The sequence below is a fragment of the Uranotaenia lowii genome, unplaced genomic scaffold (genome assembly GCF_029784155.1).
Source record: "Uranotaenia lowii strain MFRU-FL unplaced genomic scaffold, ASM2978415v1 HiC_scaffold_14, whole genome shotgun sequence".
In the NCBI taxonomy this organism is placed as follows: Eukaryota; Metazoa; Arthropoda; class Insecta; order Diptera; family Culicidae; genus Uranotaenia; species Uranotaenia lowii.
The window spans coordinates 31,270-58,308 of NW_026597410.1; the positions used below are offsets into that span (position 1 = coordinate 31,270).

Here is a 27,039-nt window from a genome sequence, read left to right on the forward strand (position 1 = left end):
TTAGGTTCTCCATCGATGAAATTAGCGGGTGTTTTTTTAATTATGTAAGTAAATTTTTCTAACTTTTTTAAGCTTGATAAATAAAAGAAGCATATGATGCGTATTTCAGTCAACAACACATAGGAATACATGCTCACGCAAAGCGACGACGATGACAGTTGGTTTGAGATTTTTTATCTCAACACACATCTGAGCCCACGTTTCCCCATGGCCCACGTTACCCCACTCTCTCCTACCTATAAATTTATGTTTTCAAATCTTTGATGTCTTCTATTCTTCTTAACACTGAGAGGCAAATTATTATCAAATTTATTATATGATATTTATTCCTATTAAAATTTTTAAATTGAAAACTTGGAATTGAATTGAAGTTTTTTTGAATAAATTTTTTTTCCTCTTACTTCGAATTTCAATATCATTTCTGATTGAACGTTCTGGGGATAAATTTCTATTGATAGTTCATTCGAGGAACAATCTATTTTTTTAAACTATTCATATAATCTGATTTGAAATGATAACTTTTATGTTTTGTTTTTAGTTTTAATTTTCTTCTGAGCTTTAAATTCTGATTAAAAAAATCGATCAATTTTGATAATTGTCAAGTTTTCTATTGTTTGTCTTTCATTTCTGTTTCATTTCTTCACTTTCAGTTTCGATCGTAATTCTTAAAATTACTGTGAAAATAGATTCCGAGCTATGATCACAAGAAAAGAGTTGTAATAGATAAAGGTGTGATGCATATATTTTGATTTATAATTGTACTGACTTAGTAGTACCTACCAAAATCCCTAGTTTAAGCCGGATTTCGAAACCAAACCCCCTTCCCCTCTCCTCTTGTCATGTATGAAAGCTTCTGGCTAATTCAATATTATTCGATTTTTTAAATACCCAGTATATAGAATTCGTTAGTACTGTTCTCTGTTAACTTTAACTATAGTTCTAGAAGTTAAAGTTTAGAAGCTGCTTCATTGGTTGACTCGTGAAAAAACTGTGGAGTGATTTCCTCTTTCTGCAAGTTAGTGAAATGCTTAGGAATGTTGTTTGCCTTGAATTTCAAATCTTACTGTCAGTGATGGTGGGCGGGGAAAAAACAAGCAACAGTTACCTTCTGCATCTGCGTCTTCCACAATTCCCGATGAAAAGTCCAGTGCGACATCTTTGCTATAGCGACCAATTAACATGAAACTCACATTTGTCAGACCCGTCATGCTGGTCTCGCGAAGCTATCTTGGTGCTTAAGCCGTTAGCTGACCGTTCTGTTTATCGACGATTATAGTCGGGGTTCCAAGAAAAGAGCACACAAGTTCGCTCTCAAAAGCCGATTTTCCTTAGCTAAGCGAGAAGTTGCTTTACAAAGTGAGAATATTTTCTCGATTAATTGAAAATTAAATACTATCTTGTATTTAATCTATTTAAAACATTTGGAACATTAAAATATGTATAACAGTTTTTCCATGTTTCAATGCTTAATTTTCCAAATGCATTAAAATAAAAGAATAATTTGTGTAATTTTACTATTTTGTAGTGTGGAGCTAGTGATTGATTTGTTTTGTCCATCAGTTATCAATGACAGACTTAGTTCAAAACTGACAAATTTTCGAAAAATTTAATTTACAACATATTCATGTGGTAAGAGAAATCATTTTATGTTAGTTTTCATTCATTTCCAAAAGTGTTGTCTATGCCCGAACACCACGGATAACTTTGCCAAAGTTGTCACCAATGGCACAGAATCTTAGCAAAATTAATTAAAACACTTGCACAGGTCTTGTGAGGATGTATTTTTCGTTACTGAACATTCTTGAAGCCTTTCATAAAAGTTTTTTAGACAAACCAGAATGAAACATTTGTTCCGAATAAACTGGATAAAAATTGTCTATGGCCGGACAGCAAAATTTAAAATCTCTCAGAAGAACAAAAAAAATATTTTCGTTTTTAATCCTTTTTTCCTGCTGATCATTTGAGAGAGCTATAGAAATGAGAAAAAGAAAGTTTCAAGTTGAAATCATGTTTAGTTTTGAATTACATCTTGTCCGGTCATAGACAACAATATGGTGTCCGTTCATAGACAAATCGCATTTTTTTTTTTAAATTTTCCTAATACTTCGTTTGAATTTCCGTTTTGTTATCTTATATCTAATGTAGTCGAAAGATAACCAACCAACGATGACGTTTATGTGCAATTCACATTTGACAAGCCTAAAAAACTGACCACAATATAAATGCAAAGTTTAGATGATCATCTCCGAACTACTAGGCAAAAGCTTTCGATGTCCATCACTCGTTTACCTTTGCAGATTGGATTACCATATTTCAAGCATTCTATCAGGCTGCTATTAACTTTATTTCCATGGTGTGAAAACATTATTAGAATAATGCGTTTTCGAAAAATCAATGTTGTGCGGCCACAGAAAAGTTCCCCCTGCTAAGTTGCTCAAATATTTTGACAAACTTTCAAAGTTAAGATATTTAGAGTTTGAACCAAACTGATTGTTTTCTTTTTAGCCTCAAATGTTAGACTGTGTTTGGACTTCATTTACAAAAACTGTATACAAAATTATTAGTTTATTCAAACAATTATTTTATAATTAATGTTTAGAAGATGCTGTTTACACTTTCAAAATCTATATTTCGGTTAAAAAAAAACCCTCAAATTAACTCTAAATCTTATTTTATACTTGTCATCTGTTTTCCTTATCTTGCTAATTTCAATTTGTGTGCTTTATTTTCAAACATAACAAAACTTTTATTTTCAACGTATAGAAATTATTATTATGAATCTCATTCGAATTTTTAATTCTAAAGCTTCTAAAATTTCTAAATTTAAATGTTGATAGAATAATCAGCTTCTATTTTTTAATATTGTGTCAACCATGATCTGAAATGCAACTCAGAATTATAAGTTGCATTCAGAATTCGAAATTTAGTGACTTAAAATTTAATTTTGATTTTGTCATTTACTTTTGAAACCAGATAAAACATCTTAATAGACTGTTAATAGATGATTTTACGGCCATGGGTACGGCTTTCATCCTGAGGCCAGAGGAGTTACAGTTATTCAATTCCAGGACTTGAAAAATAACTTTTTTATAAGGAAACCAACACCTCACGGTTAAGACAATATTTAATTGAAGCAAAACGAATGATTTTGTTTTCTGTAAGATGAGTACAAATGCTTTGCTCGAAAGAACGCACAAAACAACGCAGCATCACAAAGTTATGCTTTCGAAAAGGTTGCGATAAAGTAAACTCAAGTTAAACTACCACGAGACATACGAGCGGTAAACCTGCTCTATCTTAGCTTATAGAACAAGTTCAGCTTTTCCTGTTCACTGGCTTTCTGTAAAGCGAAAAACACCCACTTTTGTGAAACTAGTACACATGCTGGCCAGATTTCTTGGGGGAAATAAATAACCCGTAATCTAAACTGTCGAGCTGCTACTGACCTAATATAGCTATTGAAGACTGAACTTGGTAGCCACATAAAATATAGATATGAACAAGAATACAACTTTAAAATTGAAACTCAAGTTTAGTATAAAAATCCAGGAAAAGTATGTGTATGGGAGAGTGAGGAACATAAGCCACTTTTTTTCTTTGTTCCATAACTTCTTTATTATAGAAGATAAAATGAAAGAAAAAATGGTATGGTTTTCTACATTTTTAAGGTACCATTAGGCATTTTTTTAAATAAGTTATTTTCAAGTTCTGACTGCTTAAAAAAAAACAATATTTGTAGGATTTTGAAAAATGATAAGGAATCGTGGGCCACTAAATCCAAATTGACCAAATAATATGCAAAGTTTATGAGTTGACCCAACACTTTAATTTCATAATTCATTTCGTTATTTTAAAGCAATTTCAGATGAGGAAATAAAAAAGAGAGTTGTGTATGATCCAATAGATTCAAAAATCTGGCTCGCGAACGTTTTGGCAAAATTGCTTATATAGAATGGGCATTCATCTTGCATAAGAAAACTTTACAGTCAGGGAAAACGTATTTTAAGTTCTGTGTATAAAACATAAAAATATAGGTGGCCTAAGATGTGTGGCCCACGATTCCCCACAAGCTATGATTTGCAAATGGGTTGCGTTTGTGTGACTTATTGATGTTTCATCATAAATTCCTTTTCCAAGTGAAAGAACATGGCATAAGCGAGCATAAGCGTATGAGCATATTTTGTTATGAACTTTAGATTTCCCATCTATGCAATTATCGGGTGCTTGTTTAATAATGTAAGTAATTTTTTTTAAACTTTTTTACGCTTGATAAATAAAAGAAGCATGTGATGCGTATTTAAGTCAACAACATATAGAAAAATATGCTTACGCAAAGCATCGACGATGACATTTGGATTGAGATTTTTATCTCAAAACACATCTGAGATATTCAAAGTGGCCCACGTTTCCCCATGGTCCACGTTACCCCACTCTCCCCTACAATTAAGAGTTTGCGGTATTCACTGTATTTGCAAAACTTGTTTAAAAAATTGCATAATTTAAAAATGTAGATAACATATCATAGTTACCAAATTTTTACATGTATATTACGATTTGTTTCAAAATCGCAAAAATCCCAAATGTATTATTTTTGGATATCAATAGAATTGATAATGAATATTGATTGTTTTTTTGTATTAATTTTTATTAAATCCATTCTTTTTGTTTTTTTTCCATCTACAAAATCGAATAAACGTGGGTGGGGCTGATGTTTTCCGTAAACCCAGAAGTAAATGTGGCAATTTTTGTATGTCAAGCAGAATTCATTTGTAATATTGAAGGAAAAAATCAGGAATGAATTTTGGAATTCTTATTACATTTAACCATCCTTTATCCAAACTTAATCGTTTCTGTGATTCGAACGGTACCTTCCATTATTTTTAATTTTTTTTTAGAAAAGAATCTCAGTTCATCGCAGACAAAAAGTGCAATTAGCCGACTACGGTCATTTGGATCCAGGGTACTATTTTGGTTATAGTCAAATCAATACTACAGAACCGATTTTCATAAATAATAACATTTTTTGTGAAAAATGACCGTAGTGTAATATAAAATTTCAACAAAATGAATAAGATATGTACAAATTAATGTTAAAACATGCGAAAAAAAACTTCGCCTTGTCGCCCGCTAGGACTTGAACTGATAATATTGAAATTTCAACGGCCGTTGTTGTTCGTAAAACGATTGAATATTGAAAAATCGACTGGCACATGGCGCCAAATGTATTGAAGAAGCAAATTAGCATAAACATCATAGAAATGGTTCATTTTTAAATATTGACTTTTGGCCAGGTTTTTGGATGAAGTATTTACTTCTGTGTGCGTCGATTCACAGTTATTAGAAAGCTTGTTAATGCCGGCCTAGAATCTTATACCGATAATTCCACCTCCAAGCAAGTTCATTTTTGGAGTAGAATCTGAGTTGTGGGGTATAAATGTCTGATATTTAATCCATTTGAAGAGATAATATTATGGGTTTTGTGGTCCTCAAAACCGATCTCAAATTAAATTCAAAATGAAAATTTGTTCCATTCATCGCCTACATAAAACATGACGATTTTTCAAAACAATTCCTTATTTACTTAAAAAAATGTTTTTTTCAAATTTTATTGTTTTCATTAATGAATCATTATTTTCAAGGCCGGATTAAAGGGGGGGCAAAAGGGGCAATTGCCCCGGGCCCCCCGGCTCAGGGGGGCCCCCCGAGGGAAAAAAAGTTTTAAAATTACTTTACATACCACTACAACTCCACGAAAAGAAATCAAAACTAGAAAATCGAAAAGAAAATTTGAAATATAAAAACTAAAGGGCCCACGTGAAAAAATATCTAGATAAGTTGTTGTCTTAAAAAAGTCAAGGGGCCCCCTAGAGTAAGCAGTGAAGGAGCTCTCCCACATTTTGCGAGCTGAGAATATCAAAGTCTTCTGGACAAAACCGAATTTGAAAAAGAATTAAGAATAATATGAGGCAAAACACCTCAAATTTATATTTTTTATCGAAACATATCAGTTACGATATTCTGTACAGGACAGGTAAAATAAAGAAAAATCATCTCCTCATTTTCATTACATTCAAACGTCTTGCACAACAATAATGTTTGTTGTTACCTTAAGTTTCCAAGTTATAATTAACTGCACTAAAATAGCAGCTAATTTCACTTTATGATAAACATTTCAGAATTTTACCCGGGCAGTATCCAGGTTAAAACCGCGTATTATACTAACTTTTCACCTTTCAATCATTATTATTGAAATTTTCATTGGTTTATAAATTCAAACCCCTGTTCCCTCTCCATTTTTGAAAGTAAAATCTTTAAAAAAATCTGTTGTTGTTTGAATTGGAATAATCGACAGTACAGGGTTTCTTTATTGAATTTCCATACCAATTTCTGTCTTAGACTTGAAATTTGTACTGGCACATTCTCAACTGATTTAACCAAAATTTTATCATCTGCTGAAGTGAATATCCTGAATTCAGCATATCATTTTCCAAATGAACATTCTCAAATTATCATAAAAACGATATGACAGTTGAGTTGCTAGTATCATTGAGTGATTTTCTTAATATGAATATTTCTATGATCTTTTTCCAGATTCAATTCATTGGGATTTTCAAGTCCTGTGTTGTTTCTTCAGTTACTGAAGTTCAGTTTTATCATTTTTTTTGAATTTTGGAAATTCAGGATCTTTGTTTAGAGTACTAAACTTGTTCGGATCTTTTGAGAGATACACTTTTATTTGCAGCGACTTATTATTTTAATGCGGCTCAAACTAAAATTACAATTTCTGTTAGTTAAGCAGTTGATAAAAGGTTGAAAATATACTCACTAATTTAGTGTTTTCTTCACCTCGTGCAAAGCGATAAATTTATTTATACGAGTTGTTTTTGCTCCTTTATAGCCTGAACAGAAATATAATATTAAATAGAATTCAACTCACATTAAAAATGATCTAACTTACGACTTTTCTGTTGGTAATATTCAAATAACTATAAACGGAACTTGTAACAATCTGTATATTAGAAATTTTAATAAATCGAAATCACCACGCAGCTAACACGTTTCGAAATTATTGATCTGACGTTTTCCTATTCTCATTTTCTAAATAAACTAGCCCTGCCTTGACTTGGTAGACTGGTTATCGAGGAACATTACCCAGTGGTGTTGACAACTCCCCAACCCGTAACTCCTGGTTCGGTTCCACCTGGTGATCCAGAGTTTCCGCAACAGATTTCCAACACCGCCAGATTCGTCACCGCTCGCCTATGCGTTCCACCATTGGTTCTCACCATCGCTTGCCGGATTTGTCCATCTGCACCTGGTATCACCTGCTCGACGATTCCTCGAATCCATTTCTTCCGGTTGGAGTCATTCACGATGAAAACTAAGTCGTCCTTCTGGATCGGTTTGGTTTTCTCAAACCACTTTGTTCGACAGTTGATGGTTGGCAAGTACTCCTTGTACCACCTCTTCCACATCTCGTTTGCTAGATACTGCGATCTTTTATACGTATTACGCAGAGCATTTGCAAAACTCACAGACTCGTCTACATCATAATCTTCAGCTTTGACTACACCGCGCATGAAGTGGTTTGGCGTCAGAGGGCCGTCTTCTACAGCGTAGGGCGACTCCTGTGGCATGTACGTCAACGGGCGACAGTTAATCATATCAACCGCTTCTGCCAATGTTGTGAGAAGAATCTCGTCATCGAGCTTTCGACCATCGTCTAATGCTTTCATAGCTTCTTTCAGGGAACGAACCATACGCTCCCATATGCCCCCCATATGCCCCCCATATGGGGCGTACCAGGAGGATTAAAATGCCACACTGTTTTTGAGCTGTTTACCTTTTCCGCACACGACAAATTGATATCTTCTTTGATTTCATTCAGCACTCTATTTGCTCCACGAAAATTGGTTCCGTTGTCCGAGAAGAACTCATCAGGAACTCCATGTTTGCACATAAAACGTCGGAGAGCCATAAGGCACGATTTACTGTCCAAACTATGTACAACCTCCACATGTATTGCACGAACTGCCAAACAAGTGAACAGTGATATCCACCTTTTTTCCTTGCGACGACCTACTGTGACTTCGATTGGTCCTAAATAGTCCACACCCACTGCACTGAATGGTCGTAAACTCGGTCTTGTTCGTTGTTCGGGTAGTGGTGCCATCTGTGGAGCTTTTGGTTTACAACGATACACCCTGCACCAATTGCAATTTTTCATTACCTGTGATATTTCAGCTCGAAGGTTCGGTATATAAAATTGTTTTCGTAGTTCACTGTATACTGTCTCTCTGTGCGAGTGACCCAGTTTGGAATGAATGTTGAGAATCAACAATTGGGTAATTTTGTTTCGTTTTGGCAAAATTATAGGGTAGCGAAAATCAAAGGGTAGATTATCGGAATTCAATCGTCCTCCCATACGTAGGACACCTGCTTCATCGAGAAATGGACTTAATTTGTAGAGACAACTTGATTTTACGATATGGTTTTGTTGGTTATCTTTCTTAGAATTTGCTTTTATCAAAATTTTCATTTCATCAGGAAATGCTTCTTTCTGTGCTATTTTCCAGATGATATTTTCCGCTTGCTGAAACTCAGTTTTGTGTAACGGCTGCTGTATAACCTTCATCTCACATTTTATCAGTTTGCATAGTGTATCGTTTGCTTTCAGCGTGAATATGGGTTCGCCTTCAGCTTTTCTTTTACAATTGTTTACATATCGACAAACTAAAGCCAAAACTCTTACCAATTTTGTCCAGCGAGAGAAATTTTCCACACCGATCAAAGGTTCCGTGAAAACGATATCGTGATGCAACAGCGCTGGCCGCAATTCAACTGTTGTGTTCGGCTCAGGCAGCTGCTGTCGTGGCCATGCTGCTTCCGGTTCGTAGAGAAAATGTGGCCCCATAAACCAGACTCCGTCTGATTCTAAAGGCGGTCCTTGGCCCCACTTGGTGAGACTATCAGCGATATTCAACTTGGACGGTATCCAGTTCCAATCCATTACGTTCGTCGATTCCAATATTTGGCCAATGCGAAGCCCAACGAACTTGTTATAATTCCGCTCATCCGAACGAATCCAGCTTAAGACCGTTTGTGAATCTGTCCATAGGAAACATTTGTCAATGCGTAAAGAGTGATTTGAAACAACGAACTCTAGCAGTTGTGCTCCTTTTGTGGCCGCCATCAGTTCCAACCGCGGAATGGATTGTATTTTCAACGGTGCCACCTTAATCCGGGAAGTAACCAGAGAGCATTTTACGTCTTTTCCAAACTTTATTCGAAAATACGCCACACAGCCGTAGGCGTGCTCACTGGCGTCTGTAAAAATGTGCAACTGCAACGATTCTATTTTGTTTGAATGGTTTCCTCCTAAATAGCACCTCGGAACTCGAACACTTTCCACAGCTGGAATGAGGCCTATCCACCGGTTCCATTTGGAAAGACTTTGAGCATCAATTTCGTCATCCCATGCGCACCCTGTGCGCCACAGATCCTGGATGAGTGCTCTTCCATGAATTGTAAATGGTGCCAAAAATCCTTGAGGGTCGAAAAATGACATCACACAGCTCAGAACAATTCTCTTAGTGGGTACCTTTTTTCCCAGAATGTACGGTTGCAGCTCTTCGCGGTATTTTACGGAGAACGAAAACTCATCTTGTCGAGGATTCCAAATAATTCCAAGCACTCTTTCATTTTCGGTAAGTTTATCACTGTTGAAATGAATTTCTCGATCGCCGTTGTCTGCTCCAAGACATTTCAGGAAAAGCTCTGAATTTGAAACCCAGTTGGTAATATGGAAACCACCCTGGGAATGAATAAACTTTACCTCTTCGGCTCGTCTTATCGCTTCATCTTCTGTGTCAGCAGCGTCGTAATAATCGTCGACATAATGTTTATCGATGATCGCCCGTGCAGCTTCAGGGAATCGTTTCATGAAGTCTTTGGCGTTCAGGTTCTTAACGAACTGGGCTGAGCACGGCGAGCTCGCGGACCCGAAAGTGGCTACGTCCATCACGTATGTGGTAGGTGGTAAGCTTGGGTTTGTCCGGAAGAGAAATCTTTGGAATTGCTTGTCCGAACTTCTTATTTGCACTTGGTGGTACATCTCTCGGATGTCCCCACCGAAGGCAATTCTTTTCTCCCGGAAATGACATATGACGGAGGTAAGAGGAGTCAAAAGATCGGGACCCTTGAGAAGTTGCGAGTTTAGCGAAATACCGTCAACAGAGGCAGCCGCGTCCCACACCAGCCTGACCTTATTTGGTTTTTTGGGATTTAACACTATGTTGATTGGAAGATACCATATTTTGTTGTTTCCTGTGGTGGCCAATTCTTCCACAGACGCCTTGTGTGCATATCCTTTGCGCTGATATTCTTCGATTTGGTCACACACATTTTGGAACAACTCCGGAGTTTTAGCCAACTTTCTTTCCAATGCAATCATCCTCTTTTTTGCCATGTCGTAGCTGCTGGGTAGAACTGGATCATCACACCTCCACAAAAGTCCAGTTTCAAAACGGTTTCCGACCCGGACCGTGGTGGATTCTAAGATTTCTCGCGCTCGCTTCTCATCGTCAGATTCACATACGACACTAGCACTAGGCTCTTCCAAAGCATATGATGTTTTTAGTATGTTGTAGATATCCGCATTACTGATCCTTGCATGATATTCGAAAAACCCATTCTGTTCAGGGAAATGGTTCGATGGCCCATAAACTGCCCAACCTAGCTTGGACCTTACAGCAATAGGTTGTCCTTCCTGACCTATTTTCGACTCAATAGGAGAGAATAAATGGAGATTGTTCAATCCTATCAACAGTCCTGGTCTTTCACCTTTATAGGATACAATAGGTAGGCCTTCTAAGTGCTCGAAACTTTTGGAAACTTCATTTGCATTTAACGATTGTTTCGGCAACATCAGTTTGTCGACGGTCTGAATCGATCGAATTGGTAAAACTTCAGTGGATTGTTGATCTGAAATCCACAGATTGATACACATTGAATCTTTTTCTACCCGGGTCACATCGGCAGTCCAGGATATCGTTAATGGCTGGATCGGCCCCGTCACTCCAAGTAACTTGGCCAAATTCGATTCCATCAAAGTCACCGCGGCTCCTTCGTCCAAAAATGCCAAAGTTTTTACAGTGCGTTGTTCAGAGTAGAGCGTGACTGGCACCATGCGGAAAAGAGTAGCAGTTGGAGCTTTGAAATGTGCGTTTAGAAAAGCAGAATCTGCGGGGTGCAGCAGGGAATTATGTGTAGCTCGACAACCACCCACGTTGCAGATAATTTTGAATTTACAAGTAGCATTTCCGTGGTCATTCAAACACGTTCTACACAGTTTCCATTTGTCAACCAATTGTACCCGATCATTATAGCTCAGCTGTTTAAAATCCTGGCAAAATCTCAGACGGTGATCCGTGCGTTGACATACGCGACAAGGCTTCAATGACGACTTCTTTCCAACTGCTGAAGTGTTACTAACACCGTACAGCGAATTATCCGGTACATTAATATGGGTGTACATACCATGCTTCTCCTTCCCTCTGGCTTTGGGTGTATTACTACAGGGGGCGGGTCGACTTTCAAGTTTGAAATCCAACGAAACACTGGCTTCGCAAGCTTCCTCAACGATCTTCGATAAAAAATCCGTTAACGTTCGAAGGGTTACCTCCGACTTCCTTTTTTTGTACCGGACCCAAGCACGCTTATCGTTTGCTGGTAACTTGTTAACTAAGTCCTGCATAAGAGTGGGATTATTTAAATGTTGTGTGAGTTCAGCTGCTTCTAAGTGCTCACACAGTTCCTCTACTGCGTTAGTGAAAGGAACGTAAGATGCTAACTTATCGGCTTTCGGGTTTTCTAATTTCCGTACTCTTTCCAAATAGCTTTGTAAAATCAATTCAGGCCGCCCATACAGCATGCGCAATTTTGCCATGATCTTTGGAACAGATTTAGGGAGATGAAGCTTTCCCCTGACGCTTTCTAATGCCTGACCCTTGAGGCTATCCTGAAGCCTAACGAGGTTCTCGACTTCTGTGAATCCACATGCTTCCGTGGACACTTGAAAAGCACTAGAAAAGAGAGGCCATTCCTCAGGACGGCCCGTGAATATCGGTAGCTTCTTCGTTAGACCGTTCCTCGCTGTAAGTTGAGCACGTGATGGTCCTGGTCGAGAAGGCCCCAACCCGTATGGCCTTGGGGTTTCGTCATCCTCCTTTCCGCTGCTCTCATCGGATTCGCTATTTGAATGCTCGGAATCTCTTACACTCTCCTGATCAGGAAGCATCTTGTTGACGGTCGTAGTTTGGTTCAGCGCTCTTATCGATGGTAAGTTATTTGGTTCAACACGTAGTGATCTATCTGACCCTGCCGGTCGGTCTAAAAGCTCGGTTTCATTTAGCGCCGTACTTTGAGCGTTTAGATATAGAATCTCCTTTCTTACCGAATCCACTTCCTGTTCGAAAGAGTTCCGCAGTTTTCGCATATTTTCCAAATGCCTTTTTTCGTCTTCGAGTGTTTTCCTCAGAAGTTCTTGTTCCTGCTGGAACTCTCTTTCCCGAATATCCTTTTGCATTTGAAGCTCTCTTTCTTTCAAGGATTTGGCAATCTGCATGCGCTTTTCAGAAATAATCTTCTGTTCATCCATTTCACGTTCAAGGTCCCTTTGTTCCTCCTCTAACTGCTGTAGTGTTTGCGAAAGAGTGGAACCGGATGATCCGGATTTGCTTCCAGCCTTTGTTCCAGTCTTTGTGCCGGACTTTTCAGGAATATCACCCGTTGCGGAGCCTTTTCTCGGATCTGCTGATGACTTTTTAGAAGCAGTTTCCTGAGCAAGATATTCTCGACGTTTGCGCTTACATTCGGGTTGCGGACAGAACCATTTTTTGCCTTCGTAATCCTTTGACGATGTTACACTCACGCAACGGGTGTGATACCACTGGTCACAGGAATCGCAACATATCATTTCCTCGTTCACTGTGGATGTTTGGCAACAGGCTGCGCATGGTGTAAGTGTAAGGTTGGATGTTTCGCTCATTTTGAGGTTAGATCCGTAAATTATTTGAGTTTGTTCGGATCTTTTGAGAGATACACTTTTATTTGCAGCGACTTATTATTTTAATGCGGCTCAAACTAAAATTACAATTTCTGTTAGTTAAGCAGTTGATAAAAGGTTGAAAATATACTCACTAATTTAGTGTTTTCTTCACCTCGTGCAAAGCGATAAATTTATTTATACGAGTTGTTTTTGCTCCTTTATAGCCTGAACAGAAATATAATATTAAATAGAATTCAACTCACATTAAAAATGATCTAACTTACGACTTTTCTGTTGGTAATATTCAAATAACTATAAACGGAACTTGTAACAATCTGTATATTAGAAATTTTAATAAATCGAAATCACCACGCAGCTAACACGTTTCGAAATTATTGATCTGACGTTTTCCTATTCTCATTTTCTAAATAAACTAGCCCTGCCTTGACTTGGTAGACTGGTTATCGAGGAACATTACCCAGTGGTGTTGACAAAACTCATTTGGATTCCTCATCGATTTTTCTCAATGATAACTGATTCTGTGTTTTAAACATTTAATCTTTATTTTCAATTTTTTTTCCAAACGATCATTTTGCAGAAATACCCTTTTGGCTTTGAGGGCATCAAATGAAATTTTCGTCACATTTAAAATAACGATTTAAAAAAAAAATTATCTGATGAGAATCATATTCAAAAACATCTCATGAAAAGATTTTTTTGGTGTTTCAAAGACATTGAATTGAATTCACTTATGGTGCAATTTCTGCTTTAGCTCTGATTGGAACTTTGTATCTCTTTTTTTTTATTTAATTCATATTTTGTTTCTCAAAACATGATTTGAAATCATGATTTAGATTTGGGACACTAAATTTTGGTTCTGAATATAACGTGATTTAAAGTTTTGAATTCTTAAACTCTTAAATCTGTGCCTCTATGGAATATGGATTTAGTTATTTTGTTTATTTTTTTTAAATTTTGTTTTCTATGTTTCAAATCTTCATGATACTTCCTAATTGTCACTAAGCAAATATTTCTCGAATTAGCACAAACCAAGCGATCAATGATGATTTGAAAATCATTCAAAATATCTAACCGGTAATTTTTTTTTTAAATAGGAGAATTTCAGTTGGTGATAACGATTAAAATAAAAAAAAATATATTTGTAGATACCAGAAACTATTTTCTACGTACACAACATGGCTATTTGAAGATAGTATACTGAACTCATCTCCACTTTTTTACACGTTTAGAAGGTTTTGTATTTTCTGGGTAGCATTTGAAAAAAAAAAACCAAATTATAGGGGCCTCCCGAGAAAAATTGCCCCGGCCCCCCCGATGGCTTAATCCGGCCCTGATTATTTTTCAAATTCCTTAATCAACATAAACTGCGATAATCCAGCTCACATAGCAAAATTTGATTATGCGAACAGAGACGCTAACGGTCATTGCTCAAAAACGACAACGACAAAAACAATTTCTTAATGGTTATTTGTTATAACCAATTCAGTAGTTAACTTGGGTCAGTATGACAAAAAACATACATACAAATATTGAAAACTACTGAAAACTAGTTTTAAAATGGTTACCTTTTCTTTGATTTTTCGGTGTGCAGATTTCATAGTCTAGACTCTAAAGTAGTGGTTCTTAAACTTGCATAGAAATTGTAGAAAAAATATACAAACCTCGGGTAGTTAACTGAGACGACTTGGAGTCAGTTTTGAATTTCTCACACCCTGGAGTCTTTTTTAAAGCTTCGTTTGATTCAAAACTCACCCATGATTTTTGCAAAAAATTTAAGTAACGTTTACATGAGTGAATTTCACGTTTTAGGTTTCTATGGGAAAAGTTCGGAAGTTTTGTTTCTTCTGTGAAACCAAGCTATGCATAAATTGAATATTTTGTTCGGAAAAAATCGGAATTTTTATTTTCTCTGTGAAAGCAAGCCTACCAATGGATGATACGCCAATTTATAAATTCGTTAAAAGAACAACTTGGTCGAAGATTGTAGCTTCGTATCGTATTAGACAAACAAGATATTAGCTGTTGTATAGGGATATGTATTTTAGATTAAAAAAACAATCAACTCAACTGACATAACTGCTGGCGCCTATCGAAGTGTTGCCTGAAAAGTAGTCATGCAATACCTCGATAGACACCAGCAGTGATATTAGTTAAATTGATTGTTTTTCAATGTCAAATTTCCCATCAGGTATCAGAATGGGGGTAGGTTTAATAGCGGCACGTTATCCAAAATTGTATGTATGTACATATGTATGTATGTATGTTGGTTATCCACCATGGGTGCACGGATTCACCGCAGTTTCTGTGCTCAGTATGTGCTCACATGCATTCTTAGATTATTAAGTACGACAAATCTTCAATACAGCGCTTACACCATACCCGGACTCCATGACTTCGTTTGAACTGTTCTGGAGTGAATGTATTCGTGTTGATGTAGGTGTATTTTGGAAGAACGAGTCAATCAGGTGAGCTAGTTTACTTACAGGTATTCCGGCATCCGTGTATATACCTGGCCAGCTGGCAACTGATTGAACATTCTTATTATAAAATCAGTTATAAGAGGAAACACATCTTACCTGTCGGCCACTAATGGGATTCGAACCCAAAAGTTTTCTTGCCGATACCGGGAATACCAAAACCAGACTCGCGCCAGCCTATCCGCTAGACCACATCGGCGCTGCGGCACGTTATACAAAATTGTACCTAGTAATCATGTCAGTTGAATTGATTGTTTTTCAATGCCAAATTTTCAATAAAAACCTAAAAGTTGAAATTTAATTAGGGGTCGATCACATACCACGTGGACAAACTTAGAGGGTTTGGGTCATGTCTACGTGGACATACTTACTTCCAAAATATTTTCTAGAGGTGAATAAATATTAGGATTTTTAAATCAAAATCTGAAAATTGCAAAACTTTCCAGTTTAAGTTTGAACAATTAGTAGCCACTTGAAAGCAAGTGGTAAATATGATATATTAGAAATTTAAAAATTTTAAAATTATTTTTTTTTTAACACCATTTTTTTAAACGAACACACACACACATAGGATCTCAGTGAAACTTCATGTTTCTTTGAAGAGATCTAAATTCTACTTAAGACTAAGCGTACATCTTTCAAGGATATAATGGCTAGCATTTTACTAATGCTAACACCACAGACAAACAGACAGGACACTTAGAAGAAAAAACGGTTGATTTTTCGCAAAGTGATTACATTGCCATCTAGCGGCGACATTGCCTACCAAATACTTTTACGATTTATCAAATGATCTAGGAAGCCTTTGACAATTTGATGTTCCAAAAAAATGTAAACAAAGAAAATATTAGATTCTGTTCTGTTATTCCTTTTTAAAGTTGAAGCTGGATCAGATCTGAAGGCGGCGAAGTTCAGTACGTATAACGGAATGTGTAATTAATGGCAACAAGAAAAATAACAAAATAACAGCATTCGACTTAAGCTTTCGGAAAAAAATAAAGATTTATTCAGAAGTTCGTAAGTTCACAGTGAGATCATCTTAATGCATAATTTTATTTTACAGCTGCAGATAACTCTACAAATGTATGATTCCATCAAGCATTACTGTAGAACAAATTACCGTTTCGACATCCGGCAAACCCAACAAAACTTGTTTTTTCACTCCTTTTTCAAAAGGATACATTTTCGGAGCGATTTCGGAATAGTTACTTATCAACAATTTTCGACCTTTGCAAATTCTGGCCAATGCATTGGTTGCAGTGCAGTTCATTTCGATTTTCAACAAATAAAATAAGTTTTTAAATAATGTATTTTAATGTATTATCCAAAGTCGGAAAAAAACAAATTTACTACATACAATCCTTCTTAGCTTGAACTTGAATTAAAACCCCTTGTTTGATCCTTGATATGTTTAAATATTATTTCACTCATATATGTACATTTTGTACATAAGCAAACACTTGAAGAGTTTTCTTTGTTTTAGACTGCTTAGAGGTAGATTTTGGAAGTATCCTGGAATCATCAAAAGAAATCCTCGTCGTATTTTCTCAACACTGCAGATGCATTTCGGCCAATCAACACAGCATTTCGACAGCATAAAGGTGCTCCTAACAGAGTTGTAACGCATTCAACAGCCCTCGGCATGTAAGACGATTGTTTCATTTTTTTTTCTTTGATGAGGGGACCGCAGAGCTCGTAACTATGAATCCATGTCACAACTAAATCAAAAACGTTAATTTTAAGTAAAAAGAAACATGAAAATATTAAAATCTACTTACATTTAAAAGCCAGGATATTGTTTTGTAAAAGTAAGTTTTGCTCGTACACTTCTCGGTGAATTTTATTTTGGATACAGTTTCTGGTTGTCACGCAATGATAAACAAACACAGTCAGCTACTACGATGATAAAAATCAATTTTTCAAAAAATTGAAGTGGCGCAATCTGGTGTCGACATTGCCTACCATTTATGGCTTTGCGAAGAATGAAAATAGAGTGTCCCGTCTGTTTGTCTGTGCTAACACCATCAACCCACAGAAAGAGTACTATGTTTGCCGTGACCAAGACTTGATCTCATGACCTCTGGCTTAGAAGACTTGAACGCTATCCTCTAGGCCACGGTCGGCGGAAATACTTATTCGTTTTCTTAAATCAGCTGTTTAAATAACAAATAGGCAAAAAGTAGTGTTTTCTAACTGTCAAATTAGATTTTGAAAAAAAAAACTATTTCAAATCTGTCCACGTGGACATCCGGGGAGGGGGGTAGGGGTTTGCCAAATGTCCACGCTAGCCCACGGAGGGGGAGGAGGGGGCCGAAAATCTCATTTTCTGTCCACGTGGTATCTAAACAGCCCCTCATGTAAACGTTACTGCAAAATTTTGCAAAAAAATCATGCATGAGTTTTGATCCAGATCGAAGCTTAAAAAACCCCAAGGTTTGGGAAATTAAAAAACGACCCCATATCGACAAAGTCTATAGGTCCTAAAATCTAAATTGGAATGTAATTGGCGAAATAAGATTTGTTTACGGTTATTTTCAGTAGAATACTATCAAACGTTTAAATAAAAAGAATCTCGAATGGGAAAAAACAACGTTCGATGCTAAAAATACAATATTTGACCAGGTTTACAAACAATTTCAATTATAAAAAAAAAAAGAAATATACATTTTACCCATATATTGGCACTCAAAGCTTCAACTTATCCATTTCGTTGTTTGTCAATTGATCTGCTAACCTTGAAGAGGTAGAACGAGTTTCCATTTTGCAGTTCAGATTATAAATGCCTGTATTATTGGTAGAAACCTATATTGGCGTGTACAGTGTACACTATAAAACAAACCTAGTACTTCTTATGCCGTTCTAAGCCGTGTGCCAACTATTTTTTTCCATCATTGTGACTGGCGTTGTGTCGAAGTTACCTACCTTTATCTGCCTATCTTTGTATCGTGACCTAATCCATGATCGAACACATCCCGTGTGGTAAGAAAACTAAACAAGCTACAAAGAAGAAGCCGTCCCATTTTTGTTGACCACTGAGATTTTGAAATTGAAAGCTCATCTTTATCGACATACATAGGTCTCGAAAATTACAACCTCGAAGGAAATCATAAGTATTAATTTTTATACCACAGCATGACGTTGTCCAGTCATTTCAAATTTTGATCCAGTCCATTGTATTGATGTTATTCTTGATTGCAGGTTTTCAGTTCTGAATGAACATCACTCAAATGAAAACTTGCCCAAACACGACCACCAATAAGAGAGCATGGAACTACCTGTGCTTGATTTAAGACCCCTAAGATGTGATATAATTGAAGATAGCGTCCTAGTAGCACTCGGTATGCCCGATTCTTATGATTATTCAGTCAAAGCCAAAGTGGCAGGTCAGGCCGTGTGAACAACCAGTTGATGTTATGTAATCGAATTCACATTATGACCCATTGGTATTCGGGCGAGGAAGATGGAACTACGATATGCTGAACGCTTATCGTTCGATGTTGGAACCAAATCATGTGTCTACGCAGTTTTGATTGTGTTAATTATTTATTCATTCATCATAGATTTACCCCGCTTAGTAAACAAAGGTTTACACATTTCCAGAAGTCGTGTAACCTAATTAACAATGTTTTCTATCGATCATTAACCTGTTCACTTAGTGACACTTCATGCATGGATAAACATATTTTACGTTAGACAGACTTCCACTGGCTCATAAATGTATCAATTGAAGTCGTACAATGTTCTACGAGTTCCCTTTTGATTTTTGAACAGACATAGTAGATTCCTATCTATAAAATTGAACTAACTGTTATTGAATGATTTCACTTTTCTTGTACTATGAAGAAGTTTTTGATTAATTTTGGTCAAATAGGTTATTATCAAAGTTTAAAGTCCATGTGTTGCTTGACCTGAAATGTAGGTAAGGTTCACATAATTCAAACCTCCGCGATGCAGTTCAAGAAAACTGAACGGTATTCCATATGCTACCGAGTTTCGTTCTCCTCTTTCACGAAATTTTTCTTCACATTACCGAACCATGCAATTATTAGTTTTGCTTTTGCGAAATGTAAACGTTGAACTGTTCGGCACAATGAAAATGATAATGGAAACTGTACAAACATTCCAGTCGAAATGGAACATTGTGTAAAAACTGATACTGCAATTAATTTACTAATCACGTTAATACAATCAGACCTGTTATTGAATTTAAAGTAATGTGTATACCAACGTGGAAAATTTTTTTTTTAAACTACGATCTTTCAACTTGGGTCATTTTTAATTTTTTATTCCTTTTTTTTTCAAATTTTAAGTCATTTTACTTATGGAGTTTTATTTTCCGAGTGTATCCATTTGATTTTAAAAACTTTTCGATATTCCAGAATTATATCAATATATGATATGTATATAAAATTTGTCATTGTAGTCATTACATCTAGAATTCATACTTATCATCTATTTATAATAGCAACATTTATTCATGTTTCGTAATAGGTGATAGGTAACTTAGTTCTTAGTTCTTAGAGTTTCATTTGAAAAGCAAATTTTATGGAGCGCAAGATTGTGAAACCAACCTAGGAACGAGGCTGTAAACTCATACATTATGAACGATATAAAATCAGATTTTAGAGAAACCATAAACAAATATTTTGTTTGTTTTTGTTTCAGGTGCAACATTGAAGCTGTCGGAAACAATAGTCAGTATGGTTTCATAGCTGTGGACTGTGAGAGAACTGCTCTTACAAACGCAATTCCTACTGGTTTACCGATCATTTCCTACACGCACCGAGCCAGTGGATTTCAAATGGTTCCTGTAAGTTACTACTGTTTTACAACTACTACTACTGTTTTTTTTGTTTATGTATTTGTTTGTATAAAACAGTTTTCTGAAGGCTTTTGTTTTTTTTTTTTTAATTTTCAGGATCTTTCGTCGTTGAGCGTCACTATTCGAAGATTAGATTTTTCCAACAATGCTATAAGAATAATACCGGAAAAATCCTTCGCTGCCGTTGGAGTAAGTTGGTTACATTGCAAAACAAATTTTGAAAAATAATACATTTTCAATATTTTAGGAATATATCACCGAACTGCGTCTGGCAAACAACCTTCTTGGGGACAATTTGAATCCAATCTTCTCAACAACAGAGTTGCAGTCGTTGACTAACCTCAAAAGTCTTGATCTATCGTACAATCAGCTCATGGCTCTCGATGAAGGAATATTCGTAGGCTGTCGAAAACTTCAAGAGATTCTGTTGGATGGCAACAAAATATCATCGGTTTTAACAACATCTTTCAAGGATTTACCAGCACTAAAAATGATTTCTCTAAGAAACAACCTCATCGATAATATATCTGGAGATTCTTTCAACTTCGCCAACAAATTGGAAAGAATCGATTTGCGTTTCAACAGATTACATAGTTTGAAATCGAACATCTTCGCAAATCTGCAATCAATGAAGGAACTTCTTTTAGCAGGAAACCTTATCACCAATGTGGATGAACGTGCTTTTATGGGTGCTGACATGATCCAGAAACTAGATTTATCTGATAATTTGATAAGCGATTTTCCTACAGCTGCTTTGAGTTCCATACAATCGCTTAAGGTGTTGAATCTATCTCTCAATAATGTAGAGAAATTGGAAGCCAAACATTTACAGCCCTTAAAGAATTTGCAAATTCTGGACATAAGTAGAAACGTGATCGCGTCTATTCTTCCTGGTACATTCCGTGAACAAATGCTTCTGAAGTATTTAGATCTGAGTCTTAATTCTCTAAGAACAATCGAAGATGATGCATTCGAAGGGCTTGATAACCTTCAAACTTTGATTTTGCGAGATAATAACATTCTTTTGATTCCCGGCAGCGCTCTCGGAAGGCTTCCAAGATTATCCAATCTATATCTGGATTTCAATCGCGTCGCTGCGCTCTCTTCGAATATTTTAAAATCCATTCAACCAGAAAACATCAGATATTTGTCGCTATCACGAAACGTCATTCGAGAATTGCCATCCAACAGCTTTACATCTTTCAAAAAGCTAATTTATCTAGATATTTCTGGTAATAGTTTGGGTGTCATAAATGAAGACACATTCACTGGACTGGAGAGTACCGTGCTCGAGATCAAAATGTCCTACAACAAAATTGCATCTTTCAGAAAGATAGTGCTGCCAAAGTTACGAAGGCTGGACATTAGCTTTAACAGCATTGACGACCTAGCTATAGATGCCTTTCACGGATTAGGAAATCTGCTTTACTTAAATATGAGCGGAAATGAGCATGTGTCACAAATAACGAGAACGATGGTGTACCCAATGACCAAACTACAAGTGATTGACGTCAGCAATTGTGGCTTGAAAACTATTCAGCCAGATCTATTCCATAACAATACTGAGCTAAGAATTATTTTATTGGCCCACAATCATCTGAAAAACCTGGAAGAAAACACATTTATGAGCTTGAATAATCTTTTTAGTGTCGATCTTTCACATAACGACATAGCGACGATCAAACCTCGCACATTTATCAACACAATCAATTTAAGAACACTGAATCTGGCAGGTAACAAACTGGTCGAATTTAAGGCAGATGTTTTTAACAGTGAAACAGCTATGGAAAATTTGGACCTTTCGCACAATCAAATTAACACCTTTGCTCCAAGTTCTTTTAAAATTCATCCTCGATTACGTAAGATAATTCTATCTGACAATAAAATCCAGCATTTTGATGCGGATCTGATCAATATGCTAGATTACTTGGAAGTGATTGATTTAAAAAATAATCAACTCACTTCCATCGATCAGCTTGACTTCGCACGTTTTATGAACCTTAGAGAGTTGTATTTTGCCCAAAATCAACTGGAAACAGTAAATGATATGGCATTTCACAATTCAACCCAATTGCAGATCATCGATCTTAGCAACAATAATTTGGAACGTTTGACGGAACGTGTATTCGAAGGTTTGACAAGACTTGAAAAATTAGATCTTGGAAGTAACCCTCTGTCGGAGCTTCCTGAAGGAATATTCGATAAAAGCAGAGTCCAAAAAATCGAGAATCTCATTCTGAGCAACAATAGTTTCCGATATGTCCCATTTGTCGCATTGAAAGACCAACAAGATAGTCTCTATTCATTAGATATGAGTTTTAATAAATTAAAAGATATTTCGACTACAAATTCGTTTATGGTTATGGTCAATGTCAAAGACATTGATTTTTCGCATAACCCGCTATCACAACAAGCTGTTAAAACATTGCTCGAGCAACCAAAAACTGTTCGAAGGCTTAATTTGGCAAACACTGGAATTGACCGTTTGCCAGTTTTAGAAACACCGTATCTACAAAGTTTGAATTTATCATCGAACAATATAAGTTCTATTGGCGAGCGAGTGTTTGACAAAACCACGTTATTAGAGTCGCTTGATCTATCTTTCAACAAACTGGAGGACTTGGAAATAATGAAAAATGTTTGGCCAACACTTGGTTTATTAAACTATCTGGACATTTCAATGAATCCCATTAAAGCACTGATGGCACATGTGTTTGATTCATTAAAAAGATTACGAACACTAAAAATTCACAATTTGGACGAAATAACTCGTTTGGAGAAAAATGCCTTCAAGCCCTTGAGCAGTTTGTCAGTTTTAGAAGCCTTCAACTTTGCTAAATTGGGATACATAGATGTAAAAGGAATACTAGAGGAATTACCTTCATTAGCTTCCATAGATATAGAGGTAAAAGATTCGGTTTTAGAATCAGATCAACTGGACGTTATCGAGCATCCAAAGCTTACTCACCTAGGACTTTACGGTTATATGCTGCAAAGTTTGTCATCGGGTAGTTTCGCTGGTTTGCGGAACAAAGTTCTAAGCGTTAGTTTGCAGAATACATCACTAACATCTCTGCCTCCAGCTTTATTGTTACCTCTGCCTCGATCTTCTTCTATAGATTTAGACATCTCAGGGTCGAGGATCTCAACTTTGACACAGCCATTTTTAGGTTCACTGGATGATCGCAAGAATAGTCTCACGATAACGGGGCTCAGTGAAAACCCTATAAAGTGTGATTGCCACGCTAGAGCATTCCGAAGATGGATCATGGCAGCTAAAATAACAGGAGTGCGATGTTTCGCACCGGAAAACATTCAAGGGAGACTTTTGGTAGAAGTCGGAGATAATGAACTGGTTTGTGATCAAAAGAAATCTACCACAGTAGTTACAACCACACGAACATCCACTATAACATTTACCAACTACACATCAGGGTTCACACAGGTCATAACTAAAGCAACTCCGACAACCGAGCAGGACATTATTTGGAGTGTGGCTCCCACATCAAAGGCCAAGTCGAAGACCAAGATACCTCCGACAAAACAAATGCCCATTACTAACGATGATATGTTGGTGATAGGTATCGTAGCTGGAGTGATTGCTTTTATAGTCGTTCTTGTTATAATTATTTGCATGTGCAGGTTGCGTATGAATAGCGATCCTTATCAAGGTCCACCGATTGGGCTTTCGTCGATGCATCCCAATGGCGTGCCAGTAAGCTATAAAAGTGGCAAAGGTGCTCCCATTTATCCCATGGTAGCTCCATATGGACAAAATTATGCAACTTTACCGTACAAACAAAATGCATCTCCAGAGCAACAACCTCGACCTAATTATTCCACTATTGGTCGAATTCCTTATCAGTATCAGAATCAACATATGATGCCACCTCCATCTCATCATTCAGCAGCTTCTTTGCATTCAGTTCATTCTGGTCAAAGTCCATACATGGCATATCAAGACGATAAGGCCTACCGATAGTTTAAAATTCCCTTGTTTTTATTTTATTTTCTAATGAGATTTTCTTTTAGTCCATAATTTATTTTTAACTTCTAAGTACAATTCTTTTCTAATTATTTTTTTAACTTAACGTTGACTTGAAAAAAAAAACTGCCAAATCTTGTCACTGTTACTGATAAATCTTATGCCGAGTTTTGTGACATAAGAGAGAAAATAAAAATGCTCAACCCTATTTTGTAAGTTTGTAAATCTAAATAAAGAACCAGTGAGAAGGAATGAGTCATTCAGTGTGCTGACACTGCATGATAAATGATAATAAATGCTGGACGTTTAATTTGTTAATGGACGTTCTCGTTTATAAAAATAAATAATTAAAAAATAATTCTTTGTCTTTTATTCATTCGAAAATTCTTTCATAAATCACAAAGTAGTTTAAATTTTCACTCCCCATGGGAAAACTTAACACAAGCTTCCATATTTGTTCGGCGGGGAAACAGGGTCGAAACGGCAGCGGATCGGTATGGACGGCTTGTCCTTCAAGTGGCCCTATGATGATAACATATTGACCCGAAAAATCTCCAAGGTAGTCACGAAAAGCTGAACCATCGTTGAAATAGCAAAACATTAGCGTGTCCCATTGAAGTTCATTCGAGCTTTTCTTGTAGCAATGTGAATCCGCGAATATCATTGGTATAAATGTTTTAGTAGAATACTTTGATAGCCACCAATGTTCATCTTTTTCGATTCCCGATACACTGATATCTGTTGCACTAGTGATCAACCACTCAAGCAAACCTGTTCCACAACCAATGCTTAGAATGCGTTTTAAGCCGAGTTGCTTTGCCAGTTGGCGGATGTTCTCTAAATCTTGTTCTAGCGGCCATACCCAGAGAAATTTTACACGATCTTCAATAGATAACTTTTGCCCCAGCTTAAGTATCTCTTTCCAGTTTGAAGCAGATATAGATTTTGAAATTTCATATTCCAATTGTTCCTTCTCGATATGACAATCCATTCGAAAATCACCTACAGCAATACTGTTCATAACGAACGCTCGAGAGCTCATCTAGTAGAATTGGTAAAAAATTGAGATTTTTGCTTTCGCCAATGAACTTCAGAAAAATTATTTATAGAAGAAATATTACTAACTACGGGGTGTAGTCTGTCGGTATTTCTGCTATCCACTGTTGAGCTCATCGTTGATGTAGCGTAAGAAGGGTGTTGATCATTATGATCATCTGTTGGATGTGACTGGGAGGATTCAGATTGGTTTCGACTGACTGTAGTAGTTTTATGATTTTCGTTATCTTCTTCATCATCGTCATCGTTGCTAGGTCGTAGAATTTTTCGATAAATTTCTAGGGGATCAACTACGGGTTTTGTTGACGGTTTTGAATTTAGTCTTAATTGCTGAGGGGCATCAATTTTTTTGATTTTTTCCACAGGTTTGGGTGTACCTACTGTACGTATAACGCTTATCCGATTGGAAAATGCACTAGCGGAATCAGAGCATTCCTTTGATTGCTTATTTTTGTTACTCTTTTCAGCATCCTGTTTGATTCTACCTAGTTGATCTCTTATTTCATTTTTAAGAACAGCATTCTGGTGATCGATTCCGGGATGAAAGCTCCTCACATGTCGCATTATGTTATCTTTGCGTGAACTAGTTATCCCGCATGTACTGCAGCTGAATTCTTTAGCAGTTATATGAGTTTTCATATGGCGCTCTAGGTTTCTCATGTCAAAAAACCCTTTTTCACATAATCGGCATTGGAAGTTACGGGACATATGACTTAACAAATGAAATTGCAGTGCATTTTTTCGTGAAAACTCTTTTGGACATTGATCACATTTAAATTTTTCCGACTTGGAGTGTAAAATTCTAACATGTTTGGTTAAATTTCCTTTCAAACTGAAAGTTAACTCGCATTGACTGCATTTGAAACGTTCCTTTGGTTCGTGGCATTTTTTGTGCTTCGCTAGGGCTTCGGTTGTGTCGAATTTTTCCGAACATCTGTTGCATCCGAACCCAGGCGAATGTTCATGTTCACGCTGATGAAGGTCAAGATCACGTTGGTGTTGATATGATTTGTCACAGTAGCTACAGGATAGTCTACGTGCCATGTGTACCTCTTCGTGGAATGTTTTGTGATATTTGGAACTGAATGTACGCTCACAGCGATCGCACTTGAATGGTTTACGTTCCGGATTGGCACAGTGCTCGTGATAGTTGCGGCTGGACCGGGTTCTCAGCGGTTTGCAGCAAATAGTGCATTCTTTCAAATCAGTCATGTTCGGCTTAATTAAACACACTTCAGAAAAAAAAGGCACAAACAATGATTTACTTTCTATTAATTGTTGATTTTTGCTCAATTATTTCACACCGGGTTGCCAGTTTAGCATTATGCTAGAACTGAAAAAACATTATAATAGCAGAATAATCAAATTTAGAAAAAGTACGGTCTCTTGAATCAGGTGGATTTTGAATAAAACCATCTTATTAGATATTGGTGAAAAGGTTTAAAGTGAAACGTTTGATTTTGAATTTTTAGGAACATTTGAAACGAGAAAGGCTCTTGAGAAGATCAATCTAACTAAACGCAGGAGTAAAATAATGTATCAACAGACCCATGAAAGTTTATTTTATTGAAATTTTTGTATTCAAAAGAATTTACAAATATTAAGAATTCGAGTAGTTTAAATTGGCTTT

At 36.5% G+C, this 27,039-nt stretch overlaps 4 protein-coding genes across 7 annotated transcripts in view; 1 reads left to right on the plus strand and 3 right to left on the minus strand.

Annotated features, from left to right (window-relative positions):
- Positions 1-24,711, plus strand: part of LOC129759336 (chaoptin) — a 54,162-nt gene extending 29,451 nt beyond the window's left edge. For all 4 annotated transcript variants that reach the window (XM_055756746.1, XM_055756750.1, XM_055756747.1 and 1 more), the window contains 3 exons: positions 20,212-20,356; positions 20,465-20,557; positions 20,616-24,711. In XM_055756746.1, coding sequence (XP_055612721.1) covers positions 20,212-20,356; positions 20,465-20,557; positions 20,616-24,350 — 3,973 coding nt within the window. In that variant the 3' untranslated portion in view covers positions 24,351-24,711. The remainder of the gene's footprint in view (positions 1-20,211; positions 20,357-20,464; positions 20,558-20,615) is intronic.
- Positions 6,726-7,747, minus strand: LOC129759341 (uncharacterized). The gene is made up of 2 exons (XM_055756755.1): positions 6,959-7,747; positions 6,726-6,899 (listed from the first exon to the last, which is right to left on the minus strand). The coding sequence occupies exon 1, from the start codon at positions 7,734-7,736 to the stop codon at positions 7,149-7,151; it is 588 nt and encodes a 195-aa protein (XP_055612730.1). The 5' UTR covers positions 7,737-7,747; the 3' UTR covers positions 6,726-6,899; positions 6,959-7,148.
- On the minus strand, positions 24,701-25,395 carry LOC129759340 (uncharacterized). The gene has a single exon (XM_055756754.1). The coding sequence runs from the start codon at positions 25,393-25,395 to the stop codon at positions 24,727-24,729; it is 669 nt and encodes a 222-aa protein (XP_055612729.1). The 3' UTR covers positions 24,701-24,726.
- Positions 25,392-26,726, minus strand: LOC129759338 (gastrula zinc finger protein XlCGF52.1). Its single transcript, XM_055756753.1, has one exon. It carries the CDS (start codon positions 26,619-26,621, stop codon positions 25,392-25,394), a length of 1,230 nt encoding a protein of 409 aa, XP_055612728.1. The 5' UTR covers positions 26,622-26,726.
- Positions 26,727-27,039: the final 313 nt, after the last annotated feature.

Excerpts from the sequence above, each read along its gene's own strand:
- LOC129759340 (XM_055756754.1), bottom strand. The coding sequence starts at position 25,395 with ATGAGCTCTCGAGCGTTCGTTATGAACAGTATTGCTGTAGGTGATTTT.
- LOC129759338 (XM_055756753.1), bottom strand. The coding sequence starts at position 26,621 with ATGACTGATTTGAAAGAATGCACTATTTGCTGCAAACCGCTGAGAACC.
- LOC129759341 (XM_055756755.1), bottom strand. The coding sequence starts at position 7,736 with ATGAAAGCATTAGACGATGGTCGAAAGCTCGATGACGAGATTCTTCTC.